Raw genomic sequence first — 18,861 nt, 5'->3', positions numbered from 1 at the left:
TAAATTTCCAGCGAACGATGTTAATTAGCAGGCACTGTGTGGTGTTTGTCTTTGGCACTTAACACCAGACAGTCACTAGTCGCTACAGTCGCGCCCTCCACCAAAGTGAGCGCTTCACTGATTGATTGGGCACTTTATGGCCCTGTAAATGAGTTAAAAGCCAACCGAGGAACGAAGGGTGTCACGTTTGTTGCTGTTGTTATTGCTGTTGCTGTTGCTTTTGCTTTTGCTGCGTTGACATCAATTCACCGCCCGCTAACAAAAGACTTAGGCAACGAACTTGGCATTGCAAAGTGCTCTCGTTGTCGTCACTGCTGCTGCTTTTATTTGTTGTTATGCCTACTTATTGCAGGAATTGGAGCACAATGCACGCGTTAACAATATGATGCAAGTAACTTGAAATTATACCGCATTTTGACATCGACTTTAAACTGAGAATAAGTAAAAATCGTTTACTACCAAATAGTAAGCAGTTAACTATTTACAAAAAAAAAAACCAACTCTTACATAACGGGGAAGCCACAATCATAAGAATAAATTTATGTATATTTAATGACCAGGACTTAAAAGCTAACTTGCGCTTTAGTGGCTGTAAAAAGAAAAAGTTGTCGAGGATTACATATGTATGTGTTTGTTGCACTTGCAGTTAACTAAGCTGACTCAGAGTTTTGAACATAACTATAATGCGGTCAAAGCGATTGAATAATTTTTCTTGGAATTTGCATATGCCAATACATAATGTCTTTCTCTCTCCCTCTCTCTTTCTCTTTTACACTCTATCTATCACTCGGTCGCCCTCTCGTTCTGTTGCTGTTGCTCTGTTTGTTGTTTCACTTTTTGAAAAAAAAAACCAAAAAAAAGAAAAAGGAGAAAAAAAATTAGCAAAGCAAACAGCAAAGCAAGCAAATAAAAGGCATGAGGAGAAAGTGAATGGCCGTTTAAAGTAAAAGCAATAACAACAAAAGCAACGGCAACAACAACAACTGTGAAACGGCAGCAACTGAAGACGAGTGACAAAACCAACGCCCCAACCTCTCTTATCATACTATAGATGCAAAACGTTGTGTATACTACCGACCGACAAGTGTTGCCTTGTTTTCAACTTGTTGCTGCTGTGCACACTACAAACATACATACACAACATACGTACATATGTATGTATGTAGTATGTGCACTTAGCAATTTAACTTTTTGTGATCCAACAACAACAACAACTCTAACGAAATCAGCCATACATTCGGCTAGTCATGTCATTTTGTGTGGTGTCATTTTGCCGGCCTGCTGTTGCAATTGCAAAAAGTAAAACAAAATACATAAAAACAAAAAATAAATATATGAGTACTTGGAAACTCCAAAGCCAAAGGGAGTCAGCGATTCACGCATCCATTTAACTCGAACATCAACTGTAGCGATTTGTTTTAGTCGCGTTGTTGTTTTTTTTTTCGCGGTGTCAGCGTCAAATTGTGCCACATTTTGTCACCCCACAAACAAAAAATACAAAATAAAAGGCCGCAAAAGGCCGACGAACAAATCGCACCAGTCACAGACATGTAGTTAACATTTCTGTTGTTTTGTTTCGTTTCTTGTTTCTTGTTTTGTTTATGCCAATGGTAGTGTTACAAATGTTTGTTGCCAAAATCGTTTTTAATTATTTCCAGCAAAAGCGAGCGAGTCGAAAGGTTGGGACGGGAGGGCGGGGTAAGTGGCATTAACAAGGGCAACACTGCGTAGCATTATGCAAAATGCCAAAGCTTAGAAGATCTCTCGAAACTGGAGCAAACTGGAGCACTAAACAACACGCAGATCTGCTTGGCATCACGTGAAAAATGTTGCAAATGTTGACACAAATTAAACGAGATTTCGGCAGCGTTTACTTGCCACAAAGGCAGACGAGTCGCAACTTCTTGCGCTCTTTTGGAATTTAAATTCATATGCAAGAATATTTAGGTACATACATATTTGTAAATCATTTTGACAAAAAAGTGCTGCTGCAGTTGGATCTTAGTTGCTTTGGTTATCAATCTGATATGGTTTAAATGTAATAGTATATCGATATACCAAATAAAGTATTCGGTATATGTATGTGTGTATATTTTAGTTTTAAATATAATAGTTTATAGATATCCCAAATAAAGTATTCGGTATATGTGTGTATATTTTAGTTTTTAATGTAAGAGTATATCGATATACCAAATATAGCATTTGGCATATTTGTGTATTTTTCGGTATATTGATTTCGTATATTTTATTTACTATAATGTGTATTTTGCAGTTAAGCACCCTCGAGTGTAGCTTTGTTACTTGCTTTTATTTTATTCAAATTTTGGAAAAAAAACATCAATTAAATAAGAATGAATACTTCAACCATATAAATCGAAATTGTGAATATGCTTATATTAAAAAATTCAAATATAATAGAAACAACTGGAAAAATCCTAATCCTAAATGAAAGGTTAAATAATTGGATATTTTGCTATTAAAATATTTACCATTATAGAAAATTTAAATATAAATTTAAATATTATTATATTTACATTTTTCAATGATTCCTTTGCTTTGCATTATTATTAAATAATTTTTGAATTAATAAGAATGGTTTCTCATTTGGTTATTCATTTCAAACTGTGACATTTATATACTATTTCCAATTGTTATAAATATTTCATTCAACGACAATTTGTTGCATATCTCATATAAGTTTTATATAAATATTTATTGCATTTAATTTATTGTTGGTTAACATGACAATCTTAGTGATGTTTTCTCGCATCAATAATGAGAGACTGCTTACCTTCTGACTATATATAGTCATATATGTATGTATGTATTTTACGAATATATCCAAGTGCATAATTTAAGCCACTGACTAACCAATAAACACACATTTCAAATGCAGCTATCTGAAGCATGGCATCCAATTGTGGTTCGATCGGTCAGCTTCGAGCAACACAACAAATCGAATCGAATCGAATCGCAATGCACGAAATGCTCCACTTGGACAATGAGTAGCAACAACAACAATAACGAATACGAGTATCAATAGATGTGCGAGTGCATCGAGGCCCAACGCAATGCAATGTGATCGGCATACACAGCTATATACTTAACTATATGCGGAGTACTATATGCATGCGACTTCGATCCATCCATCGATTATGCAATAATGGCCCCGCCAAAGCCAAAGCCAAAGCAAATAAAAATAATAATAAAAACAATAACAAAAACAAAAACAAAGCGAACGTAATCGTAATCAAATTCCAAATCAATTTCAACGAGCGAATGGCATCAAGTGGTCAGGTTCCCTACCCCTTCCCCCCCCCCCCCCCCCCCTTCTGAAAAATGGAGCAGAAAGCCAGCAAGCTAAAGACCCAAAATCAACAATGAAATCTCTGTTCATTCTGCTAGGGGCGTAATCAACAGGATCTTCGCAAGGGGTCTTCAATAAGTGGGTCGTCAGTGAATTTCTCTTTTTGCACTCAATAAAAAATAATAAAAATACAATTTATTAACGTTGTCACTTAAAAGCAATAAATGTGGATAATATGTATGTACGTAATTTTGTATTAGGTAAATTAATTATAAATGTGAAAAATTCAATTTTTATATTGATATTAAATTGATAAGGAATATACATATAAATTAGGGATGAAACAAATAAAACTATATAAAACTTGGCAAAATTTGTATAGAACAAATTATAATAATATGTACATAAAAATAATATTTCAAGTTAGTAATTATTTTCCAATTATTGTATAATATAATAAAAATATATTTCTATATTCAAATTTAACTAATAATAAATATAAATGTAAATTCTATATGCGTAATAATATAAACAATATAAAGAAATGTTCATAAAAAATATATGTTTAATTATTTGAAATGCCACAACCATTTTTTTTTAGCAGACAAATTTAAAAAAAAAGGAAACAAATTTTGTTTTTTTTTTTTTTTTAAGAAATAACATTAGAAAACTAAATATAAATACTTGCAAATTTTAATGATGAATGGAAGTCTGTTAAAAATATTATTTTTAAGCAAATAGAGTAAATTAAAACTAATTCAAAATAATTGTGCTATGAAAAATTGCAATGAAAATGTTTATATTTAGACTTCGGTTTACAAAACTCAACTACTATATGCCAGAAAAAAGTTTTCAGCTACTTATAAATATAAATAAATTTGTTATTATATTATATGCATTTTATTTTTTGAAGCCCCTCTCTGGGTCAGTTTTGCAGACGTCTCTGCTTGGTGCGTGCCTGGACACAAATGCGTTGTCATCTGGCAAAGAGAAATGCGAGCTGTGTAAGATGCGAGATGTGAAATGGGAAATGGGAAATGGCACACAGCCGAAATGAATGTGGGGAAACCTGTATGAATAGAATGCAGCTGCAACCCACTGGCTGCTTGCTCCTTGGCTGCCTCTTCAAGGCATGCTTCAAAGTTTAAATGGTGGCTGCTGCTGCTATCGTTGTCGTTGTCGTTTGCGATGTCGTTGGCTCAGGTCGTGCAGGTGTACTTGGTCAAGGTAAGCGAGGCGAATAAACAGCTTAAAGCAAACATAACAAAGCACACACACACACACACACACAACAATCACAAAGTACAACAACGAGAAATAACACTTAGGAGCCAGAAGAGGCTCAAACTCCAGCTGCTGCGGCTGTCTGATCAATTTGGCACAGAATCCAATTCAAAAGACGCATTCCCCAGCGTCAGAGTTGCCGCTTCTAGAGACGCCTCGCCACACACACACACACAAACACACACGAGTACACACAGCTATACACACACACACAGAGTGCAGACAGCAGCTACGACGACGCTCTCTTTTTGGACACGCAGACACACGGCGAACGCGACTGCGACTGCGACTGCGACTCAAGTGGAGACGGAGACGAAGACGAAGACGAAGACGGAGACGGTGACTGAGACAGTTAAAGCGACAGCAACGTTGTCGTCGTTCCGACCCGTTCAGTATAATTCGAACGCTCATTGAAAATGGTCTACAGGCTGCGCATGCGGCAAGCCTATAACTTTACGTTCACCTCCAAATCGTAGTCGAAATCGGTTTTGGATTTCGGATTTCGGAATTCGTCGTGTCGCGTGCTCACTTTGAAATTGCAGTTACCTATCGCATCGTATCGTATCGCATATATTGTACAAATATCCAATTTTTTGTTGTTGTTTTTTTGTGGAAAATAAAAAAAAAATACGAATACAAGACGTGCGCCACACACACACACCCACACACACACACACACAACCGAGTGCAATATTGGAAAAAATGTAAATGAAAATTGTTTGTTGTTGAGTGTTAAAGTTAATCAGAAAATGTATAAAACAAAAGAAAGGAAATACAACGCCCAGCAAAACCACTGATAATTGACAAATCTCTTGTGCATGCAGATGAGGAAAATGCTTTCAACGAACTTGCAATGACCTTGACTTGCCTGCTGTTGTTGCCGTTGCTGTGACTGTTGCATTGGTAACAGGCAACAACCAACAACCAACAGCAGCAACATTGAATTGATGGCGTGACAACAGACAAATAGGCGTGGGTTAGCCACAAAAAAAAAAACTTATTTGTTGGGGGATGGGTATGCAAATGGGGAACAGATTGCAGCATCTTTTAATTAGCGGACGATGGCAATCAAAATCAAATTGCTGAAATAGCAAAATGTGTTGCATATATTAGTAGAATTGAAATGTTACTCGATATGTTTAAACTGTTTAAAATAGTCAAGCTTCACTTTTAAATTCATTGCTGTAACTAATCGCAGCGTGGGTTTTTATTTATTAATTAATTACGCTTTTTGGCAGTCTCCACTGTTGCAAGTTTCACGATTTATAGTCTATTAAATTCTCAATAAAATACAACTGCATTTGCAATTATTCGATGGCATTAACTACAGCTATTTATTAACTATAAATGCTTAAAATATTTTGCACTTTAGCACATTAAATACCTCGTTTAAAATCTATACGAACTTTGTAGCTAATTGAATTTACGAGCTATATTCTTTTGAACTTTGAAATAATAAAGAAATATAATAAGGAAATATTAAATACCTCAATAAAAATCTATATAATTGAATTTACAAGCAATTTTCTTTAGACTTCTTTAAACTTGCTTTCTTCAAACTTGCTTCATCGAAAAGAAGATTAAAATTGATGTTAGTTTTTATCTGCCAAGACAGCTTTCATTTCCTCTATGGATAAGGATTTAAATTGAATTTAATTGTACTACCTAATGTAAAACATATTATTTGCAAGCCTCTAGCTGCATTATTACGCTCCTTGAATGAAGAAAGAAAAAACCGCCAAAAGTGTTGCAAGCCTAACAATAATAAAGCTCACAAGCGACAATAGGTAGCTGGAAAAATAATTAAACAATTACATATGCTGACAGTGAAATAATTTCTACAAAGACCCAACAAAATGTCAACGCGTAATTTTAGCGACATTTCTTTTCATAATTATTAACATAATAATAACGACACCATAAATGGACGGCTCAAAAGCCGAAAAAAAAGAGTGGCAACAACAATTTAAATAAGCAAAAGTGAACAATAAAAGCTAAAAGTGTTTCATATTTGTTTTTTTATTTTTATGTTTTTTTTTGTTTGTTGTTGTTGGTGGCACAGGTGAAAGTGTTAATAAAATGGGAAACAACTACAACAAAAGCGACTGCCAAAAACAAAACTAGAAAGAAAAGAAAAAAAGAGTAAGAAAAAAAGAAGAAGTAAAAGAAAGGAAAAAAGAAAAATCAATAATACAAATTTAGCGTTAAATTTGTTAAGGTAAAAAATCAATTGAGTGAGGTAAAAGTTGTGCAAATTAAAGAAAATAAATAAATAAAAACAAAGTGTGCAATTCAATATGCCACACACACACACATACAGACATACATATATAATAATATAATCAAATGCAATTGAAACCATTTCCAGCCGGCAACTTGTTTTGCTTGGTTTTGCTTTTTGGCTTTGCTGCTTTTGATGTTTGACTTTGATTTTTGTATTTGAATCTGGTTGTTGGGGATTTCTTTTCCTGGCCGCCTCTAAACAACATTCACTTGTCATATGTAGGCAACCACAAGCTTGCCACTAGGCTAAAATAGAATTCTCAAGCAGCAGCAGCAGCAGCAACAACAACTGTAACAAGCAGCAGCCGCAGCAACTGCAACGCAAAACTTTGCAAAATTTTGAAGCCATAAACTAAAAGCCAGTCTGGCCAGTAGGCTGGAATACAAAAAGCAGGAAAACTCGTGTAAAAACCACAACACCAAGTAGCAACTAGCTCTGCAGGCGAAGAAGCAAAATAAATAAGTAAAATAAGCCTAAAGCAACAAGCATTTGTAACAAGTTGCAGTAAAAGTGGTGCGTATACAATATGCCATCTCTTTCTAGTCGGCAACTCCCTCTCCCTCTCCCTCTCTCTCTCCCGCTCTCGCTCTTTCGCTGGCTCCCTGCAGGCCAGTTGGCTAATGAAGCGCAGCAGTTTTGAAGTTGATGAATTTAACACGACTTGTCGCCACTGACTAATTGACTAAAGTGAGAGCAGTCACAGTGCGTCTCTCCATCTGTCCGTCTGTTCGTCTGTCCGTCTGCCAGCGGCACTTTCTCAATAATTCGTACCGGAAATGTTAGTTGACGACCTTCCCAAATGGATGACTACTGCTTTCTGCTTTGCCTATGCATCATCGTATCAATTTTGCAGCTAAACGTTTGTGTCCTAAGTCTTTTGCCCAACATTTGCCAAACAAGTTTGTGCCCTAAGTCTTTTGTTTTGACTGCCTTGCAATTACTATTGCAATTGGTTTAAGCAGATTGGGGCGTGTTTGACAGCCAGGTGTTGTTCCAGTAGAGTAACAAAATTACAATATTCCACTTGTTTTGTATTATAGCTAGTATTGTTTTTATATTATCTGGTTTTATTTTGCAATCTACAATTATAAAATGTGTTTTGTATTGCATACGCTGTTTTTGAAAAATGATTAAAACTTTAAAATTCTACAACTATTATCACTTTATCTAACCCGAATGATATATAACTATATTATCACAGCATTTCTCTGTGATTCATTAGCGTCTTCCTTATTTTTTTTTTTTTTTTGCATATTTCATAACATGCAAGTAATAGCTGGTCATCGATTTAAGCGCTGTTTTTCAGTAGCTTTGGCAGTTTCTTCAGCTGCCCAATGAGGTCAGTTTTATCTGCAGGACCGACGACTAATAATCACTGATCAATCTTTGAACCGAACGTAATTCAGATCTGGTAATCTGATCTTCTGCTGTCCCTATCAACGATGCCACAGCCAATAAATGCCATAAAGACCGTTGCTTACTCGGACTGTTCCATAAATTATGTGAACTTAACGATTCTTGAAAATAAACAAAAAAAAAACTTTCTTTTGGATGTTGATAAAAAAATGGGTGCGGCACAAGTATTTGATGTTTCATTAGTTTTTTTTTTGTTTATGACTAACCCACTTGCATTTCACAACAACTTATTAACTGATCTGCAGCAGTTTTGAGATTTTTTCTTATTTTTGGGTGGGAAAAAATGCTCTTGAAAATGTGTGAGACTGAAGGTCACGACAATTACACGGCAATCTAACCAAGAGTATTCACAGTGCTCTTGATTAACTAAACTAATGAAGTGGACTAACTAAAGTATTTTTCGCTCCCACTTGTCTGTCTCATTTGCTGCCTCGTCTATCGCTGCTTATGTCTTCAAAACAATGGACAATGGCAACTGAAAAAAAGGCAGCTCGTAATGTGCCGCCTTGACGATTACTTCAAATTGGATTGGATTGGATTGGATTGCTGTTTGTTGTTTGTTGTTGCAGCTGTTGCTGCTACAACGATTGTTGTTGTTTGTAGTAATGAGAGAGGTCAAGTGAATTTGTTTTTATTTTTATTTTTTTTTTTGCGTTCGCTGTCCTCAAGAAAGTTGCACATTAAGGTTCAGGGTTAAAGCAATTCGAGTCCAAAGCGCTCGCTAAATAAGTGCAATGCCACCACTATAATTAGTTAATTCAAATATTAAGCATATTTTGATTTCGCTCATTAATGAAACTTGTTGTCAACAGCTGTTGGTGGCACCTTCAAATTGCAATGCTTAAGAATATTCAAATATTGTCATTTAATTTCGAAGAGCTTTCAAAGCAAATGCTTTCAAAGTTTTAAAAGTTTCAAATAGTTCAAGTATTTTTGGCACATTAAATCGTTTAAGATTAAATTTTTAAAGCATATTATAAATTATCTCATTTGAGCTTGTTAAACTCAATTATAAAGCATTTTTAAGTCAAATTCTTTTAAAAAGTTTATTATTATTTTTGAGGAATTATACTATTTAAAACAATTAAACATTAACGTCTAAATGCATACGAATATAACAATTTATTTTCGTAGAATTTTTAAGCACGTTAAAGCTTCAACAAAGTTGAAAGTATTTTAAAATCTAGTTCTCGTAAAAAGTTAATTACATTAAAGCAACAAAATATGTTAAAGGTTTCAATGCTTCTGATTTAACAATTTATTTTCTTTGATCTGAAAGCTTCAAAAACGTTGAAAGACTTTTGAAATGATTGTAAAAAGTCAATAATAGATTTTGGAAATATTTCGAATAAAAAGTATTAAATATTTTGAAGTACATTAAACATTTTTTGTAAACTTTGTAGAGGAGAATTCTGCCAAACTTTTGATCTTCAAAATTTTAAAAAGCTTTCAAAGATTTTTAAAGATTTCTAGTCTAAAGTTAAACTGAACTTGCCGGCTCCAGAAAGCCAAAACATAAAAAATTTACAGACCTTTTTAGGTTTTTTCGTTAAAGTGAAGTATCTAACAAAGCCATTAAAGTTCAAGCATTTTTGAAATTTTTCAAATAATTTTATGCGCTTGCTAGAATAAACTTTGACTTGATTAGCAGCTTTCAGTAAATAACATTTCGGGCCATCAAATGAGCTCCTAAACATTTTCTATTTGCCCTTCTGAACGAAGTCATCGAGTCAAAGATGTCAAAGCATTTTTGACAGCTCAGCGACAGTTTCACTTCCGTCTAACGAATGTGTCAAGTTGAATAACAAACGAAAGAGCAAAGCGAATGAAAATGAAATTAAAATGTCAAATAATTATAACAGCAGCGGCAGCGGCAGCAACATGACGTCAAATCGCATTAAAATAATAGAGGTGTTCCCGGCAGGGACTAGGCCATTGTGAATATGTAGTTTATAAAGCTAATAACAATAACAAACGGCAGAAATTACTTAACAGCAATTTAATTGTTGCCACAATCACACACATACACACACACACACATGCCACATGAGCAGCGCAGTCGACGTCTAATGCGCTTCAGTGACGTCGTCGCCGGCGGCGGATTGGAAATGCACTCACCAAAGATTGGCTCACAGCTCAAGTTGTAGTTGTTGTTGTTGTTGTTGTTATGTTGCTTGCCGCAATTGAAACAAATTATTTGCGTTTTGATTGTGGCCACTGTAAAGCACATACACACATACAGACACACAGTCACACACTTATACGCTAGACACGCACAGCGACAGCGATTATGAAATTAAAATGCATTTTTCTTCATACATGCGAACAAAAAAGTTTAATCGAGTGTTTGCTGCGTGCTGCGTATGAATATATGCATATGCAAATCAAATTACGTATGCGACGTGTGGTCAGCGATAAAATCAAATAGTTGTATTCTGCGAATTTGCAGAGAAATTATTCGCGACACAAATTTGAAAATGTGTAAGCCAAGCTCTGCAAGTATTTTATAATACACAAAAAAAAAAAGCTGTCAGATTCCTCAATTATATTGTGTGTGAGAAATTTATTTCAAGTCATTGCTTAATTATAAAATTAACACATTAAAAGAAACTCTACAATTTTTCCATTTGGCTTGTTTTTTTTTTAAGATATGTGTATACATTTCCGTTTCTTTTCTGCCAACCGCAAAGCAAATGTAGTTTTTAATAAAATATGTTAAAAGCCTTGACTTGATTTTGGTACAATACAAATATTCCGGCAATTTTTACGCTTCAATTTGAAGCAGAATTTTTGATAATTGTTCACAATTTCCGTTTCGACTTGAGAGCATAATTTTGTTGCCAACTTCTTAACAGAAAAAAATATAATCTGAAAAATACCAAACTATTAAAAACCACTTGACTTTGGCTTAATGACAATTACGTTGTGGTTTTTTTCTTTCACAAAATTTCTGAAAAAGTTTTAGCATCGTAATGTTGCACGATTACAGCACTGAACACTGTCATTAACAGCTATCATTACAACGGCCACTGACTTTGATCTATTAATTACGATGCAGTGATCGATCGATTGTAAATCAACGAAGCAATTCATATTCATTTGATTTTGTCATAATTGTGAAAAGACATCATAAAACCAACTGGTAACTGTACAATTTGTTTAACTGTCACGTAGATTTCCGCCAACTGGAAAATGAAATTGAATAAAGACAAAACACAAAAAAAAAGAGTGGAAAATTGTAGAAAAACGGAAAACAATTAAATGAAATGCATGACAAAATTTTTGTCAAAGCTGACAGTGGCAAAATCAACAAACCAAACCAAAAGCAACAGAGACGATAACTGAACAAATACATGCATTTGAGCATTACACAAATAGCATTTTGTTTCAATCGCTGGGAAATGTGCACGACTTAGAGATATGCTGTAAATATTATAATAGTTTTCTGAGTCTGCAAAATAATAGTTAGTACAGGGAAATTTTTAAAAAGGTGCCTCATTATTGTGAAAATGGGCCAAAGTTTTCAAAATAATATTTGAAAAATTTAAATATATAAAAACCATTGAAAGTCGATTAGCATTAAAAAGAAAAATGGAAAAATTTGAAACAATTGAAATATTTAAAAGAATAAAAAATCATTTAAAATTCTCAAAATAAAAATTGCAAAAATCGTCAAAAATTTGATAATTAAAAAATCGATTGAATTCAATTTTGAAACTGAAATTAAATTAATGTTTTTAGCGACTAGCTAAGAGCATACTTACATTTTATTTTAAGTATTGTGCTGGAAATTTTATAAACTGAATTGAAAAAATCGGTCATTTAATTAATCTATTTTTAAGCTTTAAGTAGGAATTATAAAATGTATTGAATATAAATATGTTCTGTCTAGTTAAATATGATCATTGCTTAATGGAATATGATTATGTAGCTTAAATCTACCCTTTTTCAATCAATTGATAATTTCCAGAGTACAAATAAAATGTGTTGATGCATGAAACAAAAAGAAAAAAGAAAAAAGCAAAAACAGTTGCTCTTTGAGTGGCGATGGCGAACAGGCGTTGCTGTTATTATTTGCACCATATTTACACACACAAAACACAAAAAGAAAAAAAGCAAAAATTGTAAAATAGATCTTGTAAATTATTATGCAAAATAATGAGAGGTATGGAGAGCAAAGTAAAAGGGGATTGGGGAAGTGAAACGGAGATGGTCGTGAATAATATGCATATGATGCAAGAGCTGCCAGCTATCCGTCGATCGTCAGTCAATTGGCAGCGATCTTGGCCAGCTATTTTTGCTGATTGTGCGGAACTACTTTTCACAGTCCATTGCAGTGACGACGTGATTTGTGGCAAGTCTAGAGACCAGGTTAGATGGACTTTGAAGAGTACGAACTGCGTCTAGAGCCTACCGAAGCGTTTAATTTTCACTTAATGGCCGTAGTTAAATCATAAATTTAATGAGTCCCGTAGAAAGCGGCGACTTCGTCGTCGTCGTCGTCGTCGTCGTCGACGACAACGATAAATATGATTTTGTCTCGATCGTCGCGTCTACGTGGACTCGCTTAGTGTCCAGCAGCGAAGCCGTTAGCAAAATGAACTGTTAGATAATCTTGACAAAATGGTGAAAGAGTTGTAACAAAAACAAAATAGAAAAAAAGAAAAAGAAACAAATGCAACCGATTATGGCAAAAGTATTTGGACTCCAACATACTCTCGACTGAAGCGAGCTACGTGCCGCGCATTCTAAATTGCCACCACGCGACTGCTGAATGTGCCACATACTCGAACAGCTTGACAACTCTGGCAACTGGAACTAAAACTGGAACTATAACTGCAACTCTGACTAACCAGTCACTCATTTCGACACACTCTGGAATGATCCCAGAGACCGCAAACGAGATCGAGACGAAGACGTTGACTTAAACTGGGACTGAGATTGAGACTGCAGACTGCCGAGACAAAGACTTGAGAGTCTGTTCACTGAAGCCACATAATTCATTTATATTGCCTCGTTGAGTCTTTAGCTTTATTGCAAATCCTTTCACTGCGATTTGTCTTGAATTAACACCATATTGTTGAGAGACCATTGAAATCAATTATAATTGTCGGAAATTACGTAGTTCGCTGGTCTCTTTAATCCTTAGAAGCAACTAAAATATTAGCTTACGTCCTAAAATTAATTCATCAAATTCATACAGAAGTGTTCACAATTAAATTATTTCTTTTTATCAAAGTTCTTCGTTTAAACTGGTAATGTAATCAAAATAAACAATGGATAGTGTTGTTGTTATAATAAGTACAGTATTTCCTATTTATTAAAGCAATAGCTCCATCTACAGTAGTTCATTGGCATTAAGAAGAAGTAATTTAAATGCTGTTTCAGCGCTATAATAAATGCATTAAGATCACTAAATTTTGTCTAAAAGATTATCTTTCTAATTTTTCTTTTTTTTTTTAATAGCAGCGAAAATGACTTGCCCTTAAACATATTATTTATGTTGTTATAGGCAAACTAAATCTAAAGTAAAGAATATCCCATCTTGACCAAACTTGTTAATTTAGTGCGTTTGTGCTTTAGTCCAAGCTGCAAATATCCAATATCAACAACAAATAGCAACGTCGAAGCACAAGGCTCATTAAAGCAGCAGCGCCATCTATTGCTTGTTGCCAGTAACAAGCTGCGCTAATGCAAATGCTGTCTGACTGTCTGCCTGCTGTAATAAATGCATTGCTATAATAAACTATAATAGCTGGAGCTTTGAAATTTGGCAAATAGATTGCTCTCGGCTGTAGCCAATTTAAGTTGAACCAATTTGTATGAAAAGTTGACTACCACGCCTCAATGACACACAAAAGAAATCAAAAGAAGTAGCGAGCATAATTTGAAAAAGTATAGAATATTATAGAATTATCTGTGGTTTAACTGGCAGACTTGTTTATACTTATATTCTAACCACATTCTTCTCTTTGCTACAGCAGCGCTGCACGATGAGCAGTTCCCTGGGACTGAGGCGACAGCCAGCGTTGTTGTTACTACTGCCAATGCTGCTGCTTCTCGCGCGGATTGGCGCATTGCCCACCATACAGCAGGGCGCCAACTATGTGCAGCAGCTGGACAAGAGTTTCTTTCAGCCGCGCGAAATAGAACAGACCATCGATGAGGTGCAGAAGATACTGGCCAACGATCCAGCGCTGCCCAGACTCACACGGTAAGCGCAAGCATTACGCTCAGTTCAAAACAAGTAATGAAAATTCCTCTCGCACACTTTGCAGCGGCGAGATCGAGGAGCTGTATGAGAAGGTGACGCGCGAGGAGTACGAGAAGAGCATCGAGGCGGGCGACATGAGTCGAGCGGACAGCATGCGTGCCCTGATGCTGGTGCTGCCCTACAACACGGACAACAATACCGAGGAGAATCTGCAGGAGCTCTACACCCGGCCACCGGTCACCAGAGTCATCGATGCCTACACGCCGCCCGATCCGATTAAATTCCTCACGGCCGATCCGAATGCGGCGCCACGAAGCACTGTGCCCGGTGGGAATCCGGCTGTGGCTGCCACGACGTATAAGCCAGCCTTTGGTAATCTGCCGAAGCAATTGTACACGGCACCCACAGCGACCACATATCATCCGCCTGCGCCGGCGCCAGTGATGTATCAGCTGACGCCATCGTTGGGCAAACCCAGCATGGATTTTCAACCGGTCACCAAGCTGCCGCCCAGCTATGACTTTGCACCGCAACCCGTGCAGCAGGCGCAACAGGCGCAACGCTTCAGCTCGCACTATAATGCCAAGAATGCGCAGTTCCTGCGTAAGCCGGTGAAACCCGTGGAAAATAAAGTCAGCACCACGTCGAGCACTGTGAAACCCGTTGCGGACATATTGGAGAGTCTGGGCATTGTGGGTGGCCATGGCGGTGGTGGTCAGACGAATCACAAGCGCTATGCGGCCATCGATGATTACTATCCGGCGGAGAGCGCCCCGCAGCCAGTGGTGGCCATGGCCGATCTGCGTGGTCTGCAGGGAGCACGTATACGCCCCGATGCCTATTCGAATTTCAAGCCACTGAACATTGGCGAAGAGCTGCGTGTCAAGCCCGAGGTGGAGGGCTATCTGACACGCTTTGGCATTGTCAAGAAACCGAAGGCACTCAAGAAATCTCCGGCAGCTGTGGCGGCCACCGAGGAACCAGCTGGCGCACACACCGAACTGTCGACGGCGACGGCAAAGTTGCCCACGCAAAACAACGTAGAGTTGGCCAAGTTGTTGGAGAATCTGCAGGAGTTGGAGCGTCTGCAGGCGCAGAGCAGTCGTCCGGCTAACAGTACACCGAAGCCAACAACGAGCACCACCACGACAACAACAACAACGACGACGACAACGACACCAGCTCCTCCCACCTCACTGCCCACGGCTCAGCTGATTACCCACGGAGCTCCGTTGTTGATTGAACCCAAGAAGCCGCGACGTCGCATCGATCCGAACATCGACATTAACTTTGCGAATACTGGGAATCAACAGAAGACGGCCAGCTCCACGGATGAGCTATCGAAGCTGCTGCAGAACCTGCAAGAGCTGGAGAAGCTCAAGATAAATCCTGAGAATGTACTCAAGGCCACCACGACCAGCGTGAGCAATGCGGGCATACAATCGCTAAGCAATCGCTTCGTCACCACGACTCCAGTGCCAGCTCCAACTCCAGCTCCCACATCAGCGGCTGCCGCTGCTTCGGCGGCTGAGGCTCGTGAGCTGCAACTCATTCTTCGCCAGCTGCAGCAGCTGGAGCAGGCGAATGCGCTGCGCAAGGCGAGCACCACCAGCTCAACCACAACCAGCACCAGCACCACCACAGCACGTCCACGTGCCACGCCCCCCTTGAGCCTGGATCCGTCGCAGGCGAGTCGTTTGGGTGTGGCGGACTTTGCGCAGCTGCAGCGACTGCTCAGCGATGACAGCGAGCTGGAGCGTCTCTACGAGCAGGCGCGCAACACCAAGAAGCAGGCCAAGAGCACCACTAGCACCACTTCGACCACCACCACGACGACAACAACAACGACTACGCCACGTCCCACCAAAGCGGCTGCTGCCGTGGATCACGCACAGTTCGAGGCGTTGATCACACGTGTGCAGCAGCTGGAGCAACTGCAGCAGCCGAAGGCAACCACGCCAGGTTTCCACACACGCAACGTGGCCTCCGCTAATCGTGGTCCCGCACTGAGCTTGCCCAGCAATGACTACGCGCAGCTGCAGCAGCTGGCCGCCAGTGCACCGGACTTTGATCCCTACGAGGGGCAGGTGGAGATTTCGACGGCGGCGTCCACGTCGAAGCAACGTCAGCGGCCGCCGCGTCCGCTGAATCCGTTTGAACGCAGCAATGGACTGCTGCACGATGTGCAACCTCAGGACTATGTGCAGCTGCAGAAGCTGCTGAGCAAGGTGCAGGAGCTGGAGCGTGTCCAGCTGCAGGAGACGCGTCCGACGACGGGACATCAGCTGGTCACCGCCGCCTCGGTGCGCAATCAGAATGTGAAGAGCCTGAGTGGTCAGCATATTGTGTACGCACAGCCGGCGGAGATGGAACACGACCAGGATTTGAAGCTGGAGTTGCCCGTGTATCAGCAGCCAATGAGCACCACACCGATGCCGGGCAAGCGCTACACTTCCAGCGAGGAGTTGCGTGAGTTTGCCATGTCGCAGCCGGCGCATCCACAAGCGGCAGCGGCAGCAGCAGCATCCGCTGCAGCGGACTTTGCGCAGTATCAGCAGTTCTTTAGCAGCTTGGAGGACAACGGCGAGCGTCAGTCGGCGAGCTATCCGCACATGCAGCCCATCTATAAGACGGTGGCGGCGGCGGCGGCAGAAGCTGCGCCGGCTCCTGCTTTTGTGCCAGCTGCTGCTCCCTCGACAACTACAACAACTACGACGTCCACTTCAACCACAACTCCTGCGCCCAAAGTGAAACCCAATCTGTTGCCCAAGCAAGCCGATCTCGCCGAGCTGCAGAAGCTGCTCTACAACACACAACAGCTGCAGAAACTGGGCGTCGCTCTGCCCCACGAGCTCTCCCAGCAGCTGGAGAGTCAGCTGCAATCCCAGACGAGCACCACAACCACGAGCACCACCACCAGCACCACCACAGCTTCGCCATTGTTGCTGTCAGCTGCCTCGCCATCACCGCAACCCACGCACGATTCTTCCTCGCCTGCCGTCTTCTCCCTGACGACCATTAAGCCCGCCTCGCCGCGTCCCCCCCGGCCAAGTTTGCCCATCACCGAGAGCAGCGTGGAGCTGCCCATTTTCAGTGCCACCAAGATCATTGAAGCAGCGATCAAGCGTGCCGCTAATCGCATTGGCGTTGCAACCGAACCAACGCCCGTCAGTTTGGCGCAGGGTTTGGGTTTCGGTTTTAGGAGACGCAGCGATGACTTGGTGGCGGATGCCGAGGAGGAGCAGGAGGGTGTCATGGATGGCGATCTGATGGCCGAGTTCAGTGAGCTCAACTATCAGCTGGCCAAGCCGGAGCCCAAGCAACTGCCGGAGCCCCGAATCGACGAGAATCGCGATGAGTTGCAGCGTCTAATCAGCAATCTGCAGCAGTTGCAGCAGCTTAATGTGAGCCTGGATCGTGTGCGTTCGCCGGATGCCATCTATTTGGATTCGTTGCGCGGCCAGCAGCTGGACACGACCAAGTTGCGACGACAGAGCGTGGAGAATGCCACCGCAGACAAGCAGACGGAAGTAGAGACGGAGACAACGCAATCGCCCACACGCATCAGCTTGAATCTGGGTTTGAGCGACGATGCGACGGATGAGAGCAGCTTAGGAGCAGCGAGCAGCGCATCCTCAACAACCACGGAGGCTAGCACAACAACAACAACAACCACGGAGGAGTCACGCAATGGTTCACTCGCCGATCTGGAGGATTCCTTTGGACCCGATCCCGTGTCACAGGAACCGCCGCCGGCGAAAAAGAAGAATGGTTTCTATTTCCTTGCCGATTGGAATTCATTCTTCGAGGCCGACAATCTCGACGATCAGGTTGTGGTGCGTTTCAGTCCCAAGATTGGCGATCCTCGTGACTTTGTGCCCGTCTAACTTATTGGCGTGGACTTTGTTTTTTGTGTATATAGCTCTTAATCACCTTCTTCATCCCTCTCTACCACCCCCTCTATTCCTACTACTCTTTCATTTGATTTATAATTGTGTAGCGTGTGCGTGTTGTATTTATTTTAGTCACTGGTTTTTTTTTATTATTTCGCCGCCGCCTAATGGATCCAACGTAAGCCCCATTGCGGGGATGGTTACAAAGGGTCGTAGTCATAAGTTGGGGCCTAAGCCTAAATGTGTAAGAGTCAATAACAGAGATATATGAGTGTGTGCTTAAAAACGAGATAACAATAATTAATAAAAATGGGCATCTGCGAGAGTTATAAGAAAACCCCGACAACAATTTGTAGCTTAAAATAAAGATGTATAAAATATTGTATGAAAATGCGTTTTAATTTATGTATGTATGTAGTTTATGATTTTAATCTAGAGAACAAGTAACAAGAAAGCTATAGTT

At 39.7% G+C, this 18,861-nt stretch overlaps 1 protein-coding gene across 3 annotated transcripts; it reads left to right on the top strand.

Annotated features, from left to right (window-relative positions):
- Positions 1-5,248: 5,248 nt before the first annotated feature.
- Positions 5,249-18,786, top strand: LOC117577814 (mucin-5AC). 3 transcript variants are annotated; one of them, XM_034262745.2, is made up of 3 exons: positions 5,249-5,295; positions 14,273-14,505; positions 14,570-18,786. In XM_034262745.2, exons 2-3 carry the CDS (start codon positions 14,285-14,287, stop codon positions 18,390-18,392), a joined length of 4,044 nt encoding a protein of 1,347 aa, XP_034118636.1. In that variant the 5' UTR covers positions 5,249-5,295; positions 14,273-14,284; the 3' UTR covers positions 18,393-18,786. The 3 variants fall into 3 exon arrangements, with proteins under 3 accessions (XP_034118636.1, XP_051859000.1, XP_051858997.1); XM_052003040.1 differs by having other exon boundaries at positions 5,277-5,295; positions 14,276-14,505; XM_052003037.1 differs by lacking the exon at positions 5,249-5,295 and adding an exon at positions 6,654-6,809.
- Positions 18,787-18,861: the final 75 nt, after the last annotated feature.

The sequence above is a fragment of the Drosophila albomicans genome, chromosome X (genome assembly GCF_009650485.2).
Source record: "Drosophila albomicans strain 15112-1751.03 chromosome X, ASM965048v2, whole genome shotgun sequence".
NCBI lineage: Eukaryota > Metazoa > Arthropoda > Insecta > Diptera > Drosophilidae > Drosophila > Drosophila albomicans.
Note: the sequence above shows the minus strand (reverse complement) of the source record. Positions and strands in the feature narration are given on the sequence as shown.

Excerpts from the sequence above, each read along its gene's own strand:
- LOC117577814 (XM_034262745.2), top strand. The coding sequence starts at position 14,285 with ATGAGCAGTTCCCTGGGACTGAGGCGACAGCCAGCGTTGTTGTTACTA. Across the intron at positions 14,506-14,569 it reads GCGCTGCCCAGACTCACACG|CGGCGAGATCGAGGAGCTGT; the intron begins GTAAGCGCAAGC and ends CACACTTTGCAG.